Genomic DNA, 18744 nt, shown 5'->3' on the forward strand with positions numbered 1-18744 from the left:
TCATGGGGAACATCAGATTTCACAGTCTGTGACGTGCTTTTCACGGTCCATGAATTTGGTAGAGCCCTAGTTATGAGAGTACATGGGAAACAATTCTATCATCCTAAAACACATGCAGCTCGGCCAAGTCACCGGGAGTGCGATAACAGCTGGCCCCTCCTGAGAGCACTGGCAGTAATTGGTAAAAGATGTGAGCTAAGATCTACAGCTAGCGTTTAAAACCAATCCACATACCTGGTGAGAAAAGGTGCTTTTAAGTACACAGATGCCTGCCCCTGGGATTTCCTAGCGAGGCTCGCTGCCCTGGCATTTACTGGTCAGCGCGTGGGTTTCCCTCTCAGAGCAGAAGAGAGAAAAGCTTTATCCTAGGGTTTTTGTTTTGTTTTTTTAACATAGTAGATAAAACGGCCTGAAATTTCCTCCCTCGCTTGTCCTAGTTTTGTAAATACTCTGTAGTCCTGATTCACCTTCATGCTGTGCACAGTGGAGGAGACGCTCCTGTCAAATTGCCCTGTGTTTCACTCGGCGCGTTCTTTCCTAGCTACCATTTTTCTTGAGATCCCCTCTCCTCCCAAAGGCCTCTACCTGCTCCTCCGTTATGCGATGGTGGCAGCCAGTGCAACCAGTAGGAGTACAGGCTCCCGACCCGCTGCCCCCGGCTAGCCTGAGCCGCCACTGGAGCCCCAACATCCACGCTGCTATTTTTTAGCATGCTAGCTCGAGCCCCTACTAGTGCAAGTCTGTCTACCTAGCTTGGGATGCTTGCTCCCAGCTGGAGTGTAGACAGACCCTCAGAGCCTGGGCCCTAATTCTGGGCTGCGGCTTGCCCCTTTCTGCTGCTCTGGTTGTGTAAGGGGGCTGGAAACCAGCTTAATCTCCCCAGCAGAACTGGCAAAGGAGCCCTGTAGACTCCACACAAGGGCCTGCCTGGCAAAGGGAAGGTGTGGCCACATCGCTCTTCCCTCTGAATATTCTGGGTTACTAGAGGGTCTTTTGGGGTCCATTGCTGTCAGGATGTAAGTTAGAGCAGTCCTTGCCATCCCCAAATCAGCCCCTAGCACCCCCAGAATCCAGGGGTGAAAGGTGACAGAAAGCCACTATTGCTGTCTTGATGTCCGTGGAGCGCTGTGCTCACCCGCTTGCCCATCCAGCTTGCAGGAGCGAGGGCCGTGTGCTGTTCCCTCTCACTCAAGTGCTGCCTAAATCCCCGTTTGCTGAGAAGCTGGGGTGCCTCCGGCTGCTGGCAATAGAACAAGCTGCTAACCTGTGGAAAATTCCTGTAGAACGTAAGAGGGTTGACACACTAAACCTGATGGAATTCGATAGCAATTGAGATTCTTTCCACAGGCTTATTTTTGACCTAATCTGTGCAATTCCCTAAAAGAGAGACAAAATTTGGTATTAAATTCTATAGGATGATTAAAAAAGCCTGTAGAAAGATACTCATTTTCTGAGCAGGGGTTCTCCACCTTTTTCTTTCTGAGGTCCTCTCCCCCACCCCCCCCCCCACCCCCCGCCGTAGGCTATAAAAACTCCACGGCCCAGCTGTGTCACAACAACTGCTTTTCTGCATATAAAAGCCAAGTCCGCGTTAAGGGGTAACAAGCAGGGCAATTAATGGGACCCTTGCCACTGGGGATCCACGCCACAGGGGTCACCACAAAGCTAAAGTTGCTCAGGCTTTGGCTTCAGCCCTGGGTGGTGGGGCTCGGGGCCCCGGGGTGCAGTGCTGCATGCCGGGGCTTTGGCTTTCTGCCCTGGGCTTAGTGAGTCTAAGGCTGGGCATGCTTGGTGGACCCCCCTGAAACCTGCTCGCAGCCCCCCCCGGGGCCCTGGACCCCTGGTTGATAACCACTGCTCTATAGGACCTTTCCAAAGGGGACACCGATCTCCTCAAAGAGTTAACGGTGCAAATTGGCTCCTGCTTCCAAAAAGAGGAGCATCCAGATCTGGAGCTTGTTCCACCTTGCCAAGCCTGCACTCCCCACGAGGGGTTAAATTTCCCAGACTCTCTGGTGTCCCTGCAATACATTCCACTGAAATGCCAGGGAGGCTGATGGGTTTATCTCTCAAAGGGGAGGGAAAAAATGACTCAGTTGTAGAAAACTTCACTCAAGTAGGAAGAAGAGCACTGCAGGTTATGGCCAAAAGACACCATAGAAATGACAATTTTTCTCCTCTCCGTTGTGGGTCTGAGTGAGGAGCATGGAGAAAACTTTTTCCAGGCCAGTGGAGAAGTAAAATGAGAGCAGGATGGGGGCAAAGGGGATCTGTGGGGTGGTTGTAGTGTGAAGCTAGGTAAAAGGTTCATCGTTCGGTTTTTTTTAAACCCTGCGTTTGATGTAAGGACAGGACATCAAAGATGTGGGTGTGTTCTGGATTGGGATGTTAATCCAGACACACATTGTGCTACCCTGGCTGGCTAGCCATGTTATATGGAATCAGAATGAGGATTTAATCTGCTTCTCTCACTAGTAAAGGGAAGGGTGGGTGCAATACAGCACATGGCCTGCAGCATTGACTCTTCGGTCCCTCTGGTTGTCTTTAATCTGTCTGGGTTTTTTTTCTGTCCATCTGTGTCCCACAGGGCTGTGCTTTAAGAAGCATCAGTGGACAATGGGTTAAACTTGACCATGATGGACTCAGGTTGCCACAGGACCAGAGGAAGCTTTAAACAGCAGTGGCTATCCTAGGACATATGACTGCATGTACGCTTATAACCAGTTAGCCTCAGCCCACAATGCAATGAATATAAACAGCATTGATCCTTTCAACCCTGTGAAGCGGGAAAACAGTATTCTTCTCAAGTAACAGATGGGTTAACAGAGGCACAGAGAGAGTAAGTGACTTGCCTGAGGACACAGGGACAGCCAGTGTCAGAGCAGAACTGCGCAGTGGCTGTCTTCTAGCCCACACTTCCTTCCCTCTTCTCTGGTTCAAGCAGTTAGGGGTGGGACTGTCGGAGAGGAGGGGTACCAACGTTTAGGTGTTTGTGTAGCCCAAGTGGGTTTAATATCTTCCAGATAAACACCAATATTAGACTTGTGTTGCGGAGGGTCCCCCTTCCATTAGGTGTATCACAGTAATTGTTAAGTGTTATCTTCTGCTCCAGTCTCTCCCCCCACCACCAGAACACCCAACAAAATGGAGCCTTGGTTTTCCGCTAACCTTGCTGCAGCCCCTGCTGCTTTGGGTCCCTCTGGAAAATCTCTAGGTCCAGAGTCCAAGGCACTCACTTTATTCTGCCAGTGTGTTTCTTTCTCCCTACCACCAAAATATTCCCAGAGTGGCGGTGTCCTGAAATGGATCGGCGCCGACCTGCAGTGATGACAGGCCGCTGCCTGGGGTTCCAAGGGAAAGCAGCCTTTAATCAAAGTGGTGGGTTATTAAATCCAGTGCCGATACTGGAGACTTGACATTACACTTTGCAGCCCCATTCCTCCCATTGCTACTGCTGTGCTTCAGCTCGTTCCCTTGCCCAGGCGTTGTTTATAGACCAGGGCCACATTGTCAGGTGCTAGGTATCTCTGGGCACACACCAACATGGCTGCCGTGGATCAGAAGCGGGTGTGGGGTGAGGTTGGTTGAGTCTCTTCCCTCCTCTGACTATCCAGCCTGACTTAGTTTTCAAGGCTGCACGTGCTGTAAAGGGGGCACCTTCACACCAGGCACATGGTAACGAATTTCTGAGGATTATTCCGGTGAACTATGCTAACATTTCTCGGTTGAGTCTGAATTTGAGCTGAGCAGCCCTGCCAGGAACAGCTGAGAGGATCTGCCTTGCTCGTTTGCCTGGCTTTAACCCTTGTTTCTCCTGGTTAATCTCTGGATCAGGCCTTAGTTGCATTCTTGCGTGCACATTTACGTGTGTTGCTGAGTGCTTGGCACGTGTAGAACATGTGATGAGGAAACAATCAGTGACAGTAAACTTAAAGTTTAGAGAATGAGAGGCAGGGTGGTCCTGGATTGGACTTGGGAAACCTGGGATCTACTCCCACCTCTGCTACTGGCTTGCGGTGTGACTTTGGGTGATTTCTCCAGTCTGGGTGTCAGTTTGCCCATCTTTAAAATGGAGAGTATTGTGTTAAGTGGAGGAATGGATAAATAGATAAAAATGTGGGTGAGAATTTTTGCCCCCCCCCCCTTTTTTTTTTTTTTTGGACAAACTCTAATAACAATACTTCCTGTTCCCTGGCTAAACACTTTGAAACCATCAGATGAGATTCCCTGTGTAAGTGCTAAATATTATCAGATTAGTCAAATGCAAATGACCACCCTTCCATGAACAGAGGAACTGCCAGACTGGACCAGACCCAAGGTCCCTCTAGGCCAACATCCTGCTTCTGACAGTAGTCAGTGCGAGATGCTTCAGAGGAATGGGCAAGAAAGTTTCATGGTTCTTCCTCTATGGAGGTGGTTGGCTTGAGGGTGGTGTCATTTGATGTTTTATAGTAAATGGAAGATGACATAGTCAGCCCCTTAGTCACTGTATAGAACAAGTCTCCTGTAGCTTACTTGGTTTGAGATCTGATGAGCTGCCTGATCCTGAGTGTCCATGTTGGCGGAGTCTCTGCTACCGGAGCATTCAGGTACGTGACTAATTCCAAGGGAGTCCGAGGAAATGACCGTCTTGTTAATGGCAATAGTAAACAGTGTGGCTCTCTTCCCACTTACTCTGCAGACGATGGAATGTCAAGCGTCCCCTGGAGGACGCGAGGGCAGAAGACCTTCAGGAATGTATGCAGGACTTCTCCAGTCTGTGGCACGTGCTTGTTCAGTCGTGCAGTGGGAGGTTTGACGCTCCTACAGCTGCAAGGAAACGCTTGGCATCCTAGAGTTGTATCCTGGCTCCTGTAAACCCCATGCAAGGCTGTTGGCTTCCGTTCCAAAAGCATGTTCCATGACTGTGCGCGGCAATTGACCAGTTAATTTAATGACCAACTATGATTGTCCTCTAGCTTTTGGCCAGCCTTGCATTGCCACTTAGTGGCAGGAGCTCTGGATTGCTGTCACCAAGTGGGTTGTTCTGCATGATTTAAGTTTTCTGGTTTATTTACCAATAATCACAAGATTTAGGAATGGAAGATAAAACCACTGTGTGCAGTCATTTTTCTATTCATGGTATAGTTTAGTGCTTTGTACAGTCCTGTTTGAAGTGTATCCAGTGTTGAGGCTTCCACCATTTTCCTGGGAGGCTGTTCCACATGCTAGTCGTTTCATTAAGATTTTTTATTATATTTTTCTGTTCATCCTAAATACTTTTCGTCTTGATTTTTATCTCATTCCTCTTAGTTATGCCCCTTTGTAAACTGTTTGCCACCTTCTTTGCTATTTAAACAAACTCCAGGATTATTGTATTTCAGTGTTTTGTATAAAGGTGGTCTGCTGATGCATGAGCAGGAGGAATATCCGGTAGTAGCAGGGAGATGGTATTACCTCTATATATGGTAGAGATGATACCGTTGCTAGAATTCTGTGCCCAGTTCTGGCATCCTTGCTTCTAAAAAGTGTCAAAAATTGGAAAGGGTTGGTGAAAGAGCTACAAGAATGATATAAGGTCTGAAAAACATGCCTTATAGTGAGAGACTTAAGAAGCTTGATCTATTTAGTTTATCCAAGAGAAGGTTATGACATGACTTGATCCCAGCTTGCAAATACCTACAGGAGGTATTTCTGATAGTAACCAGCTCTTTAATCTGGCAGAAAAAGACCTCACAAGATCCAGTGGCTAGAAGCTGAAGCCAGACCAATTCAGATGAGAAATAAGATGTACGTTTTAAGTGAGGGTAATGAATCACTGGAACAATTAACCTAGGGATGTAGCAGATTCTTCATCACTTAAAGTCTTTAAATCATGACTGGGTATATTTCTAAACGGACTCCTGTAGCTCAAAAAGAAGTTATGGGCTTGATGCAGAAATTACTGGTGAGTTTTCCTGGCTTGTGTTATGCAGGTGGTCAGACTAGGTAATCATAATGGTAGTTCTCACCATAAAATCAATGAAACTATGAAACTCTGACTAGAATACACCGCAACGGGACTTTTCTCTGGTGATTTCTGGCATGACTTCAGTGTTTGTTCTCAAATTATGGCCCCATTCACTTCTCATTGTCTCTGCAGTTTTGACGAGGGGAGTAGTGTGGAGGAGTAGGGTCTAAGTGATGCAGAGCTGATGGCAGGAGAGGCAGTAGCTCAACTGTAATGAATTTTTAATGCAGAGTTAATTCTGTGTAGAGGTGACTCCCACCAGCATTTATTGGGAAGTGCTGGTTTAAACATCATCTGGGCCATACCTCTCACCTTACCTTATTGCTCTGGTCTCTCTTTGGTAAACAGCGTCCAAGAGGGACTGTATCGAGAAGTTTGGCCCGAATACTGTGGAACGTATTACCAAGGATGATGACGCCATCTGCACTACTGAATATTCCAGGATTGTACCTTTAGAAAACGGAGAGGTGAGCTATTGCTCTAGGCCTTTATTTCCCTGAGGAGCTGTCTTTCTCACGGTGGGGGAGGAATCAGGTGGCTGAAATAAATGAAAGGATCTCTGAGGAGCTCCAGGTACTCTTCTGGGGCTGGAAATGCTTCCACTTGTGTAGGGTGGGGAAAGAGCCTCGTGTAAGGCTCAGAGGATGCTCCTCACTCTTTCCTCAGGCGGAGGAGGACTGGCTGGGACTTGGTTGCTGACTGTCTCTGTATTACACTGCCAGGCACTTCTTCCTCCTATGGGCTAAGCAAGCATTTGGCCCTCCAGGGAACCAGACATCACGAGCAGAGCTGGACTTTTCTCTGTTGCAAGGGTCACCAGGCTGGCTTCAGACATCTGAGGATGATAATGCATCTTCCCTAGTGGTGGGGGAAACTGCATGACTTGTAGCCTGGTGATCCTTCAGAGCACATGTCAGTGTTGATAAATGGCTATGAGATGTGGTGGCCTGGGGAATCTGGTGCACCCTGTTGTCAAATTCTGTTGTACACATGGGGATCTGTTTCAGCTGTTCAGATACTACCGTAGTCTGTGTATCCACCCCCAGACTGTGCTGGAACCAGCAAGGGTCATAACAAAATGCAAGGAGTTCAGCAAACCGCAGACATTCTTGTTTATAAAACACACTGTTCTGCCCAGTTGGAGGACTTTGAGCTTGGCAGCAAGGGCTTAGATTTCAGAGAAAGGCAAAGTGGAATGGGTGGGCTGTCAAAACCCTGCCCTTTCACATGTAAACTTGGGATCTGTGGCCACGATGCAGGTGGTTTTTTGTAGGAGCATCTTGTTAATCCCCATTTAAGAATTCGGCTCCGAAGGCATCTGCATGACTTGGAGGCTGTGTTTGCTTAGGCTCTGCCAGTGCTATGTTTCTCCAACTTCACATGTGCTCTGCTGTAGTTAAAGTCTTTCTCCTGCCTTAGAGTTGCAGAAGAAAAACCTAAGTGAATATGGGCAGTTACTTGCACTGGAATGGACCCTTCAGAAGAACTGACCATAAAAGGGTCTGAGTTTAGAGGGGGAGAAACGTCTTCCATACAAATCCTGACTTGGTCATTGTCAAAGCCTGGGCCGACTGGCTTATGCTGTGTTTAATGTCTACCTATTAGTTTGGCCACAAGATTGGGTTGAAGGGGAGAGGATCTGTTTGTTTTTATGCTGCTGCCCATCGCTGTAGTATCTGAGCAGCTTCCATGTAAAATCTGTGGTGTTAGCCAAGTTCCTAGTGGACTTCATAGACTTTCTGGCACCTCTCCCTTTTTGGGATCAAAACTCTGGGGAGGGTTTTTTAGTGGGCGGTCTCTAGGAGCTAGGAATCAAAGGGGCTGTGAGGGTGGTATCATTCTTAAGGTTTTCTGGATGCTGGTAGGTGCTCTTCAGAAGTGGCTCCTTTTTGCAAGTTGTGTCCATGGACTGCAGTTGAATGTCAGCCATTTTTGGAAACACAACGTGTAACTAGTTGATTGAATCTACTGGGGTCGGAAAGAATTTGCGGTTATCAGAGGGAGGCGTTAATTTTCTGTCCGCCTGAAGGTTTGTGCTGTGTGTTTCTCATTCTGGATCTGCAGATTGTCGTCTCACTGGTAAACGGGCGCCCGGGAGCCATGAACTTCTCGTATTCACCTCTCCTGCGGAATTTCACCAAAGCCACTAACATCAGACTGCGCTTCCTGCAGACCAACACGCTGCTTGGGCACCTGATGGGCAAAGCCCTAAGGGACCCGACTGTGACCAGGAGGGTGAGATGCTTCGAGATGCTAATGAGGAAGGAGTAGGTTTGGTACCATGTGTCTTGGAAAATAGTTCATTTGTGATGTAGAACATGCGGCTCTGGTAACAAGTCAGTGCCTTGAGTCAAGGTTTTTTGTTAAGGGCTGCTGGGTAGGATTCAGCACAATGGGGAAACTATTTTGCAAGTGTTGTCCAAAAGGCAGACCTTTGTATGTTCTCCTTTTACAGTCTCTTTCAAACAGACTGATATACTTTGTCTGAATGAAAACAATGTGGAGTCCTTGTGGCACCTTAGAGACTAACAAATTTATTTGGGCATAAGCTCGTTACCACTACAAAAGTGACCTTTTTCTCCCTTGGTATTCTACTGTTAATTGAATTGTCTCGTTAGACTGACTCCCCCACTTGTAAGGCAGCTCCCATCTTTTCATGTACTATGTATATATACCTGCTACTGTATTTTCCACTCCATGCATCTGATGAAGTGGGTTCTAGCCCACGAAAGCTTATGCCCAAATAAATTTGTTAGTCTCTAAGGTGCCACAAGGACTCCGTGATCACTAACAGGTGTTACTGCAGCCCAGGGAAATGTTGGCCAGGAGTCTGAGAACATGCAGTGTAGTTTGCCAGTGGGAGGGTGAAAGCACCCGTGTGGCTTCTGCCTAATGATCTAAGGCCAGCTCTTTCTGTGCTCTCCCAGTATTACTACAGCATCAAAGATATCAGCATTGGAGGGCGCTGCGTCTGCCATGGCCATGCGGACGTCTGTGATGCCAAGGACCCTACTGACCCCTATAGGTAAGACCTTCAAAATTCCGTAATTCTGGTGTTTGTGTCGAGATATTAAAACTGACTGTGCTAGGAAAGAGGGAAGGCTTCTGCAATTAAGGAACTGGATCAGGAGCCAAGAGACCTGTATTCCAATACCAGTTCTGTCACAAATGTCCTGAGATAACCTCATACCACAGATCAGTCGCCGTGCGATATGCCAGTAACTTTCTTGTTCTTGCCTGTGTGATGGGGTAGTGGTTCTGCAATTGCATACAGCTGAGTCATTCAAAAGAGCGAGATTATTAGTGGACCCACATTGCCTTAGCTAGACCCCACTGTCTGGTTTTCAAAATGTTTCATTCTGCAGACACCCGAGAAGGCGTCTGTGGACCCACTGCCACAGGGAAATTTCTGCTACTTGGAGTCAAGTCAGGGTGTTGGATCTCTCAGTGATGTTCCCTAGAGCAATGGTTCTCAAACTTTTGTATTGGTGATCCCTTTCACACAGCAAGCTTCTGAGTGTGACCCCCCCCCCCATATAAATTAAAATGCATTTAAAAATATTTAACACTATTATAAATGCTGGAGGTGAAGCAGGATTTGGGGGTGGAGGCTGACAGCTCATGATAACCTCGCAACCCCCAATTTGGGAATCCCTGCCCTAGAGCTGTGGATTTCTGTTCTACAAATCAAACTTTGCACAAACTGTTTTTGTGGGATGCATATGAGGCAGCTAGGGAGAAGCCTTTTTTTAAACATTCTCAGCCTTACGTTTTTTCCTGAATTAAAGCCCTAAAATGTAAGCACATACTTAAAGCATGTGCTCAAGTGCTTTCCTGAATTGGGTCCTAGAGATGTCACAGGAGAAGTTCTCTTGTCCAGATCGTTTGACACACTGGTGGGATAAGAGGCTGTCTTCAGAGAAAGCACTCAAATAGCTATCTCCGTAATCTGTGGGAAGTTAGCTTGAACCAACAGTTTTGTCCTCTGCCCTCTTACTCGTCTTTAAAGAGGGGGGTGGGAAAACATTCTGCCGTGGCAATGCTAAAATCTTGCCAACCTATCTGTTTGTTTTGTGGTTGGTTCTTATCCCAAAAATAATTGAGATCTCTCTCTCATATCTCCTTTGCACAGCTGTCTATTGTCTAGTTGGGTATAACAAACAATTTACCTCATTACAGAAGAAGGCAAAAGTACAAGATTAAAAACTTAAAAAAACAAACAAAAAAAAACCAATCCAATCTTTGTGTTGGCAGGTTACTTATGTGTAGCAATTGCACAACTAAATAAATCCTTGACACCTGATGTTTAGATATAAGCATCAGAGATTCACTTAGTTGGGTTGCAACAGACAAAACATCATTTGGATCCAAAGTGTAGGTGGAAGGCAAAGCTCTCCAGTTTTGCGGGGAACATGTATGGTCCGTGTTCCAATATAATACAGTGTCAGGTTTTAAACAAAACATTCCATTGTCAAAGGGGGAGAAAAAGGCAAAATAAAAAGCAAGGCCTCGAAGTGCAAAGCGAGTAATGAACATGTGTGAGCTAGCAGGGGGAGGAGTTGGAGACTATTGCTTTAATTTAAAGAAAAAACTCTCACTAAACTGAGATTAAGAAACATGCCCCTTTAAAACTGGGCAACTTCAGTGCGTGAAGTCCAGTTCCTAGCAGACTGTGATCCATTACGCAAACCAGAGCCACCACAGTGGACACCCCAGTTTAGCAGCCTTAGCAGAGTGGCTGAGGACTGAACTCTCCCTCACTTCTAGCACTGGTCTCTCCCCATTAGGCTCAGAGCAGTTTGTTGGGGTCATGTAGGTAGGTGAGCAGACACAGTGCTGAGGCCTTCATTGTATCCTGGCACTTGCGTAGCCCCCATTGCTATAATATCCAAGTGCTAAACAGCTTTTCATACATTTATCCTCACAACACGCTGGTGAGGTGGGGATTGTGCTGATGGGAAACTGAGGGACAGTGGAGATGAAGGGTCTTTCCCAAGCTCACGCAAGAAACTTGTGGTCAAGCTGCGAATTTACCCCCTCGTCTCTGTAGTTCCAGACCAGGGGCTTATCCACGAGACCATCCTTCCATTCAGGATCATTGCCAAGAGTCTTTCATGAGTGGAAAATTCGCTACGAGCCCAGCGCCAACTCTTTGATGCACACTGAGAAATGCTTGACTCTATATTTGTCTCATAAAATCAGTGGGACTGCTCATGGGAATAAGGGGCTCACTGCTGGCCCCACTCATTGGTAGCACTGGCTATGCCAAATTCATCTTCTTCTTCTCCTTTTTTTTTTTTTTCCCTTCAATGAAATTGATATGAAGGCGTAAATGGCCAATCTTTACGAACCAGCAAGAACCACAAAGCTGTTACATTTCTGGCCTGCAGGACCCTCCTTGTCTGCGTTTCCAGCTAGAAACTCCACATAGTTCCTGATAACCATGAAAGCATTGAGTCTTAGCCATCTGTTTGCAGCCTGTGTTGCTGTCATGAATGGGCTGGGTAGGTTCAGCTGGACCTGATGAAGCTTGAGTTTCTTTCTCATACGGATCATGTAATGGTTTTGGATCTTGTAAAGTGAAATTCCAGCAGGTCCCAGCCAAGGTTAAAATCCGCTAAGAATTAAAACAAAGGAGGTATTGAAAAGCAAGTCTGCGTTGGGGTACTCGTCTCTCTCCTAACAAATAGTTCAGTAAAGATGTGAACTGGATAATTCCTTGATTTCATTTGAAAACTAGGTGTTGCTAGATGTGTTTGTTGTCTTCTGTCAGTGCTGCAAGAATAAAGCAGATGCACCAGTGCAGAGTGGTTGTTTAGCATAGAGCGACCTTGGTGTGTGTGACTACGTAGCTGGGGATGCTCCCGAGAGGAGGCTAAAGTGAGGGGAGGACAGACCTGCTGGATCCTGGCCAAACACCAGCTCTGCTCATTATTATATTCTGATTTCCAGAATCCCACTTTGGTTTCATTTGGATGCATTTGTTGTCTTCACTCCTTGTCCCAAATGGCTGGATAGCGTTGCAGCACGCTGTTTAAACAGCTGCCACATTTCACTCCAGAGTTGGCTGCTCTTGCCTAGTGGGGAAAGTGTTTCCTAGTTGTGTTCTTTGTATAGTCCGCGAGTAACGTCTGCAAGGCCCTTTGGGATATGTCTGCACTGTGTAAACGGAAGAATATAAAATGGAACCACTGTAAACTGATAGCAAACCAGACGATATAAACGCGGCACTGGAAGTGCAGCGAGAGAGGCAGCCAGCTGTAATTCAGCAGTAATTCTAGCATGGTTTAGCTTCCAGGGAGGAAGACATAGTCAGAATTGCAACCGCAAAGAAGAGATGGGAAGCAAGCTCCTCCTGCTTGCCTTGTCTGAGCTCCATGGGAATTGAGTTGGGTGGTTGGAGAGAAATAGGATTAATTTGAATTTTCAGTGGAGGAATAATCCCATTTTTCAAAGGCTTTGACAGCAGCAGTTCGTAGCCTCCCAGCAGAGCGGGTATGCAGAGATAATTAGGCTCAATAATGCAACGTCTCTGTGGCATGAAGACGTGGAGCTGGTGCACTGAGATACCTAGCTTGACGTTGCATGACGGGAGAGTGGTGAGGCTGTCAGCAGATGCAGCTGTGGGCTTTGAGCCTGACGGGGTTATCGTGTCATCTACGGCAGCTGTTAGGGCCTCATTGTTCCCTCATAAATCTGTGTGTAACCCTCCTGGCTGGGAAGCACAGTGTATCTGGCTGCATGTGTCCTACATCTTCAAATGCCAGGGCTTTGACAGCAGCAAGACAAGAAGATACAAATAGAGGGAAGCCTGGAATTTTCTTTTTGTTCTGGATGAATTAAAATCCTGATGGTATCTCAGCATTTACTATGCTGAACGTTGGGAGGTGGCTGTCTGGACAGGTTGTATTGATTTCCCAATTGGTTGGAATATACAAAAGTTTTGTGAAAACCACTCTCTGATGCTGTCCGGTGAGGATCCCTCTGGCACCGATTGGACTTGTAAATCTCCCACATGAAATCTGGGACCTTTGCGCTTAGTTAGGAGAACTGTTTCCTGCTCCCATAAGACTCCTGACCGTCTTGTGGTCTGAGAGCAGTGGAATCAAGGCTCACTTCGATTACAAGCCCTCTGGGGCAGGGATTGTCCTTTGTTCTGTATTTGTACAGCACCTTGCACAACGGCATTTGGTCTGTGACTGAGGGTTCAAGGTATCACCGCAATACAAATAATCACAGAAATATAGGGCTGGAAGGGACTTCAAGAGCTATCTAGTTCCTCCCTCCATGCTGAGACAGGATTAATTATACCTGGATTCAGTATAGTAAATGGTAAGTGTCCATTTCCTTCAGATACGAAGGCAATATAAAATCACATTGTTGGGATGTGGCATTTTGTTGGCTTTTGTCAACTGTTGGGCAGAAAGGCAGTTCGTGATTGAAATGCAAGCAGTCTGTTTTCAAGACGGTTTGGAGGGAAGAATTGTGCATTTCTGTCAATCTGCAGAAATCCCGTTTAGACTGGATTTGCTAGGTGGGACAGTCTAGTGGTTTTAGCACAGGGCATGATGGGGAAACGTTTGTTTTGGAAAGTTTCAGCAGAGACATGGGTGCATTTGGGGAGCTGTTGGTGAAGATTGAGACTGTATGTGGGAAGCCTGTATCACCCATGCCTGCACACAGTCTGTCACACAAAAGAGGGGTGGTAGGGTCTGGTCCAACTTCCACTGAAATCACTGTGGGAGTTGAGTGAGAATTGGTTTCTGGCTCTAAGTCTCCTAGCTTGATAGTTAGCAAGTATTTCAACCCCTTCTAAGGCGGCTGTCCCATTTGCACCATAAGGCGGCTGCTGCTGCCAGAATGCTCACATGCTCTTCAGTTTTCTTCCTGTTTCCATCTCGCTCCCCTCAGATGTGAATATGGGCCTTTCTTGGCTGCTAATGCTCCCCTTTCCTAGTGGACATGTATGGGGCCTTGGCTCCACGGTACCTGCCACTGGGCTTGTCCCTAGTGCGCACACCCATGCTTGCATGGCCTGGGCCAGCCCACCCCCCAGAATTTCAAAAGTGAAGTTGGGTGAGTTAAAGAGTTTGGCAAAGCTCCCATGTGTGATGAAGCACGTCTCCAATGCCAATCGTCGGTCTATAAATGGGAGTAGATGACATTGTTTATCTAGCTTACGTGGGTTTTCATTGAAGTCCCAAGATGCAGGGACAGCATCTTCCTCCTCACAAATTGGCACTACATAAATGTCTGAGCAGCGTGTTTTTCACAGGGCTTGGATTTAGTGTGTATGGAGTGTGGGAGGGGGAAGGCACAATTCCCTTTTTTCCCAGGGGTTCTGATCCTGCCCTTATTGAAGTCAATGGCAAAACTCCCAATTAGCTTCAGTGGGACCCAGCTGAAGCCCAAAGGCTCATACCAAATGGAATTGCACTGCATTAGGGACGTTCCTCTGGCTAAGGGTAACCTTCTCCTTCCACGTGCTGGAATGCAGCAGGGCCAGAAATAGTCCCTTCACCTGACAGAAGACAGGAGAGAAAAGATGAGCATCTCTGGGGCTCTGGCATGCTTCAGAGTGGGCCAGGCATGCAGACAAAGATTCCCAGGCAGGGATTCCCTGCTAACAAGCAGATACCAGGCCAGGATCAGAGGGCAGCAGCTCATTTACAATGGCAGATAGTCTTGTTGAAATGGCTTTGGAAGGACCCCAAGTATTGTCTGTATCTGTCTGATAAGAGCAACTGTTTTCTTTCAGGTCCCTGCCCCTGTCACAGATGCCGAAGCATTGGAGCGGGGTATGGGGGGGGGGACAGTGAGCCATCGGAAGGGCATCCCATCTGCTGCTGCTATAGAATAGCCAGCAAAATTCACTAGTCTTTTGGAGGCCTGGTCAGTCAGAAAACGATTGTGCCAGGGGATGAATTGTATGGGCGTTGCTACTATCAGGAGGTTCTGAAGGATAGTTTGTTCTGTCCCAGGCTGATTTCAGAAGGGAGGCCAACATTGTGTGGTGGCAGCTTTGTTCGGGCTGAGCTTTGGCTCCTTCAGTTGGCTGGCTCTCCCCTGGCACCCCCAGGGTCAGCAGAGTTTCGTGCAGCAATCAGGGCTCTTGACCGTTTCAGTTACCTGGGCTCCAGCCCAATCCAGATGCACCAGCACTTGAAGGTTTCAGACTGCATCCGGCCGCAGCTGCTCAGACTCCCCTTTGGCAATGTCACTGCCAAGGGAAAGGCTGTGGTTTTATTTCATGGCAGAACAACCAGGAAATGCGGGTGTGATAGGAGCACACCCCCAGCTCCCTCTCCTCCTTTGTATAGTCTTGATCAATGAAGTATGTAACTATTGTAACTCAAGTCCATTTGTCCATAATTCATTAGCAGAGCATATTCTGCCCAAGGTGCTGCTGAGCTTCAGTAACAAGTGAAGGTTTGCCAGCCTTAAACAGCAGGGCAAAATAGATATCTAGTTCTTACTCTGAAATACGCATTTTATGGGCAAGGGACCCCATCTTGGCTGACCCGGGAGTTGAACTAGGGACTTGTAGACGTATAAGCACAAGTCTCCAGAGCTTGAACTGAAGAGCCTGACTCTGTGGCTGGGGCTATAGCAGATTTTGGGTACGGGGGGGATGCAATATACCCATCCACCAGCAGGTTATGCAAGTTCTTTCACACAGGGATCATGTTTTCCTTGTGTGTGTTTTTGAATAGCTCCGAACCACAGTGGGGAGATGGGGCCTCTAGGTGTTACCTGAATACATGTAACAAATCGTGTCTTCTTTTAAGCAAATTGTAGGCAGGGGCCAGAAGGTTTGGAGTCTTGGGGTTGGTTCCTTGTGGAAAAGCACCCAAAAGATGGGGTATTTATATGATTTCGCTTCTGAGTCTGCAAAAGCTGATAAGAACAAGCTTTCTGGTGATGTCATTGCAGATGAGTTACCGCTGCTGTGCAGTGGGACAAGATTCCTCGCTTGACTAGTCGAGAATTCTTGCCTGGCGCCTTCTGGGCTGCCTGTCTAGTCAGCGCAAAGCTACTTATGCTAGCTACTAAAACCAGGAAATGCATTTCTTAGCATTGGTGGTTAGCCTCTAAGACTGAAAGATGCTGCTTTAATTTCAAGCTGCTCGCCCAGTATGTGTTCCTCTCTTCTTAGCGATCCATGTCTCTCCCGCAGTCCTGACTTCATGCTTTTTTTGTCAGCATTGCCCCTTATGCTCTAGGGGACAAGTTTCCACTCCCCATGCATCAAGAAACCTCACCCAGGCCAATTTCAGATCCCTCTGTTAATTCTTTAACTCCACCTTCCAGCACTGCATCCCTGTCATACGTGCTATCTTCTCCCTGCTGCCGTATTTCACCTCAGTCATTTTTGTAGAAATGGGTAGGAAAGGGGCAGTTCTGTTATTTATTTAAATTTTTGAAATTTTCTGGGGGGGGGGGGTTGGATGAAAAAAAGAGTTTGTGTTTTGTTTTTCTTCCCTTCTTTCTCCCCTTCCCCCCCCCCCCTCCCCGCTCCAGGGCAAAATGGGTCGGGAGGGAAGGAAATGAGAGAGAAAAATGTGATGGTGGGAGTGTTTTGTATTTGTCCAGAAATCAGTAAATTTAAAATACACAAAAACTTTTGTGTTTGAAAAAGGCCTTTTTTTGTTTTGAAAAGCTGTCTTGAATGAAAAGTGTTGATCATTTGTTTTGTGCCTGTCTAAATTGCAAAATCCTCCAGGCAGGGACCTAGTCCGGTGTGTTTGCAGAGAGCCCTGGGCATCAATAGCCTGGCATAAATGACCTGTTCTCACTTGTCCTCCCAAACCCGAACGCTTGCACAAAGAAGCATCTGTCCCCTAATCTGTGAATGCTGCCTGAAGAGAAGCAGCCCCTCTTGTGCTGTTACTTCTAGGGCTGGTCAGGAATTTTTCATCTGAATGAATAAAGTGTTTTCCCAAAATTGAAATTTTTTGTGGGAAAATTTCAGTTTTGCGGAAAATTTCATTTTCCACTGGGAAAATCGAAATGACAGCTCCCGATCTACCTGCCTGGAAGGCTCTTGTCGGTTTCGCTTTCAGTCTGAAGGATGTGGGCAGATGCTGAACACCATGGCTCTCTGCCTTCCCACCTCTCCCCCAGCTCTGGGGCCGGAGATGCAGAGAGCCCAGGCTGCTGTGTGGGTCTCCCAAAGTGGAATTGTTCTTGAAGTTGCTTCCCAGTAAAATTTTTGTGATTTTTAACTTTTCATTACAGTTCAAGACTTTTCACATTGTTGGGGGGAAAAAAATTATTTTTTCCTGGGAAGGCATTTCTGTTTTCTGGCCAGCTCTCATTATTTCCCCAGCCAAGTCCTGCCGTCAGTGGATTCCTCGGCATTCAGTGACCTGGCTTGGAAGTTACTCTGCTCACTCACCTTTCATTTTCCAGGCTGCAGTGCGATTGTCAACACAACACCTGTGGTGGCTCATGTGATCGTTGCTGCCCGGGCTTCAACCAGTTACCCTGGAAACCAGCTATGACTGACAGCGCTAATGAATGTCAACGTAGGTGGATGTGGGCTGGGTTTTTTCCTTTTTTTCCCTTTTTCCAGTTGTTTAGGTGGTTGCAAAACATGGAATGAACAAACTCCACTGCCCCCAGGCATGGGAAGCTTTGCAGTCGGCCCCAAAGCTCTGCCCTAGAATCCCATTCCTAAAGCTTTGTGGGCTTGAACTGGTTTTCTGGGGAGTGAGTTAAAATGTTACCTTTTCTGTGCTGGCTGGCCGTGGACGTGGTGCACCCAGCAAATATGCCTTAATGTAGCTTGCTCCCCCAGTGTTTCCCCATGCCTCTTGTCTACTGAGCTGCAGAGCTGACCAGCCACAGCAGGGGGAGCAGCATGCAGAGCCCCCTGCACTCCAGGGTGCTTGAGGAAGGAATCCATGGCACAGTCCCTCTTGGAGCCCCTGATGGGGCCTTGCATTAAATCTCCCTCTCCAGGCATTATGGGCAGTCTCTCTGTTGGTCCTTGGTGGGAATTCAATGTTCCTGTAAATGGCTGGATTGTCAGCGTTGGAAGGTAAAGTCCTTTATCCATAGAACGTCTAGCATGGCCAGGGAAGCTTCTAGTGACCCGTACGCTGCTCCACCAATGAACCACAATCCTGACCGGGAAGGATCCCCTGTAGAGGGGTGAGATTGCATTTCTTCTGGGGTGACTGGTAGCAAAGCTATTGATTGTAGTGTTGTTTTTTGTGACTTGTTCCTCTCTCCACTGGGGACTGGACTGAGCTCACTAAGCCACTTCAGACAAGCCCCTGGGTGGTGGTAACTTTTGCTCACTGCAGACCCTGATTGGGACTTGAATCGGTGATTTAGAAGTGAAAGTGGCCATAATTCCATTGAAAGGCTGTCTTGTACTGTTGCTGGGTTTTACAATCTCATTACCAGTCCTTCAGACCACCCCTATGGGCACCCTGCATTTTAGTACCAGACTTAGTGAACGTAACTAGAAGTATAGGAAGAGGAGCGGTCTGTGTTCTGGATTATTCTGTTCTGTGAAGGCTTCTACAATGATATCCGCTTAATCTGTACTGAGTGCTAATTCTGGTCCCCTTCCTGCCTCTGTCCTAAACTTTGTGCATCATCCTGATTGCTCAGTCCTGCTCTGAAGATAAATTGCATTCAGATCTACTTACATATTTATTTGTGTAGCCAGAACCCTTCAGTAGATGCCAACCCTGGAATTCATGCTGGGCTGGGAAAGTGAAGCATGAAGCTCAGTTAAATCA

At 47.2% G+C, this 18744-nt stretch overlaps 1 protein-coding gene across 1 annotated transcript in view; it reads left to right on the plus strand.

The window, feature by feature from the left end:
* Positions 1–18744, plus strand: part of LAMA5 (laminin subunit alpha 5) — a 160883-nt gene that overhangs the window by 67071 nt on the left and 75068 nt on the right. The window contains exons 4-7 of the mRNA XM_077831882.1: positions 6338–6456; positions 8054–8224; positions 8917–9014; positions 17402–17517. Of these exons, the coding sequence (XP_077688008.1) occupies positions 6338–6456; positions 8054–8224; positions 8917–9014; positions 17402–17517 (504 nt within the window). The remainder of the gene's footprint in view (positions 1–6337; positions 6457–8053; positions 8225–8916; positions 9015–17401; positions 17518–18744) is intronic.

Source organism: Eretmochelys imbricata, chromosome 13 (assembly GCF_965152235.1).
Source record: "Eretmochelys imbricata isolate rEreImb1 chromosome 13, rEreImb1.hap1, whole genome shotgun sequence".
NCBI lineage: Eukaryota > Metazoa > Chordata > Testudines > Cheloniidae > Eretmochelys > Eretmochelys imbricata.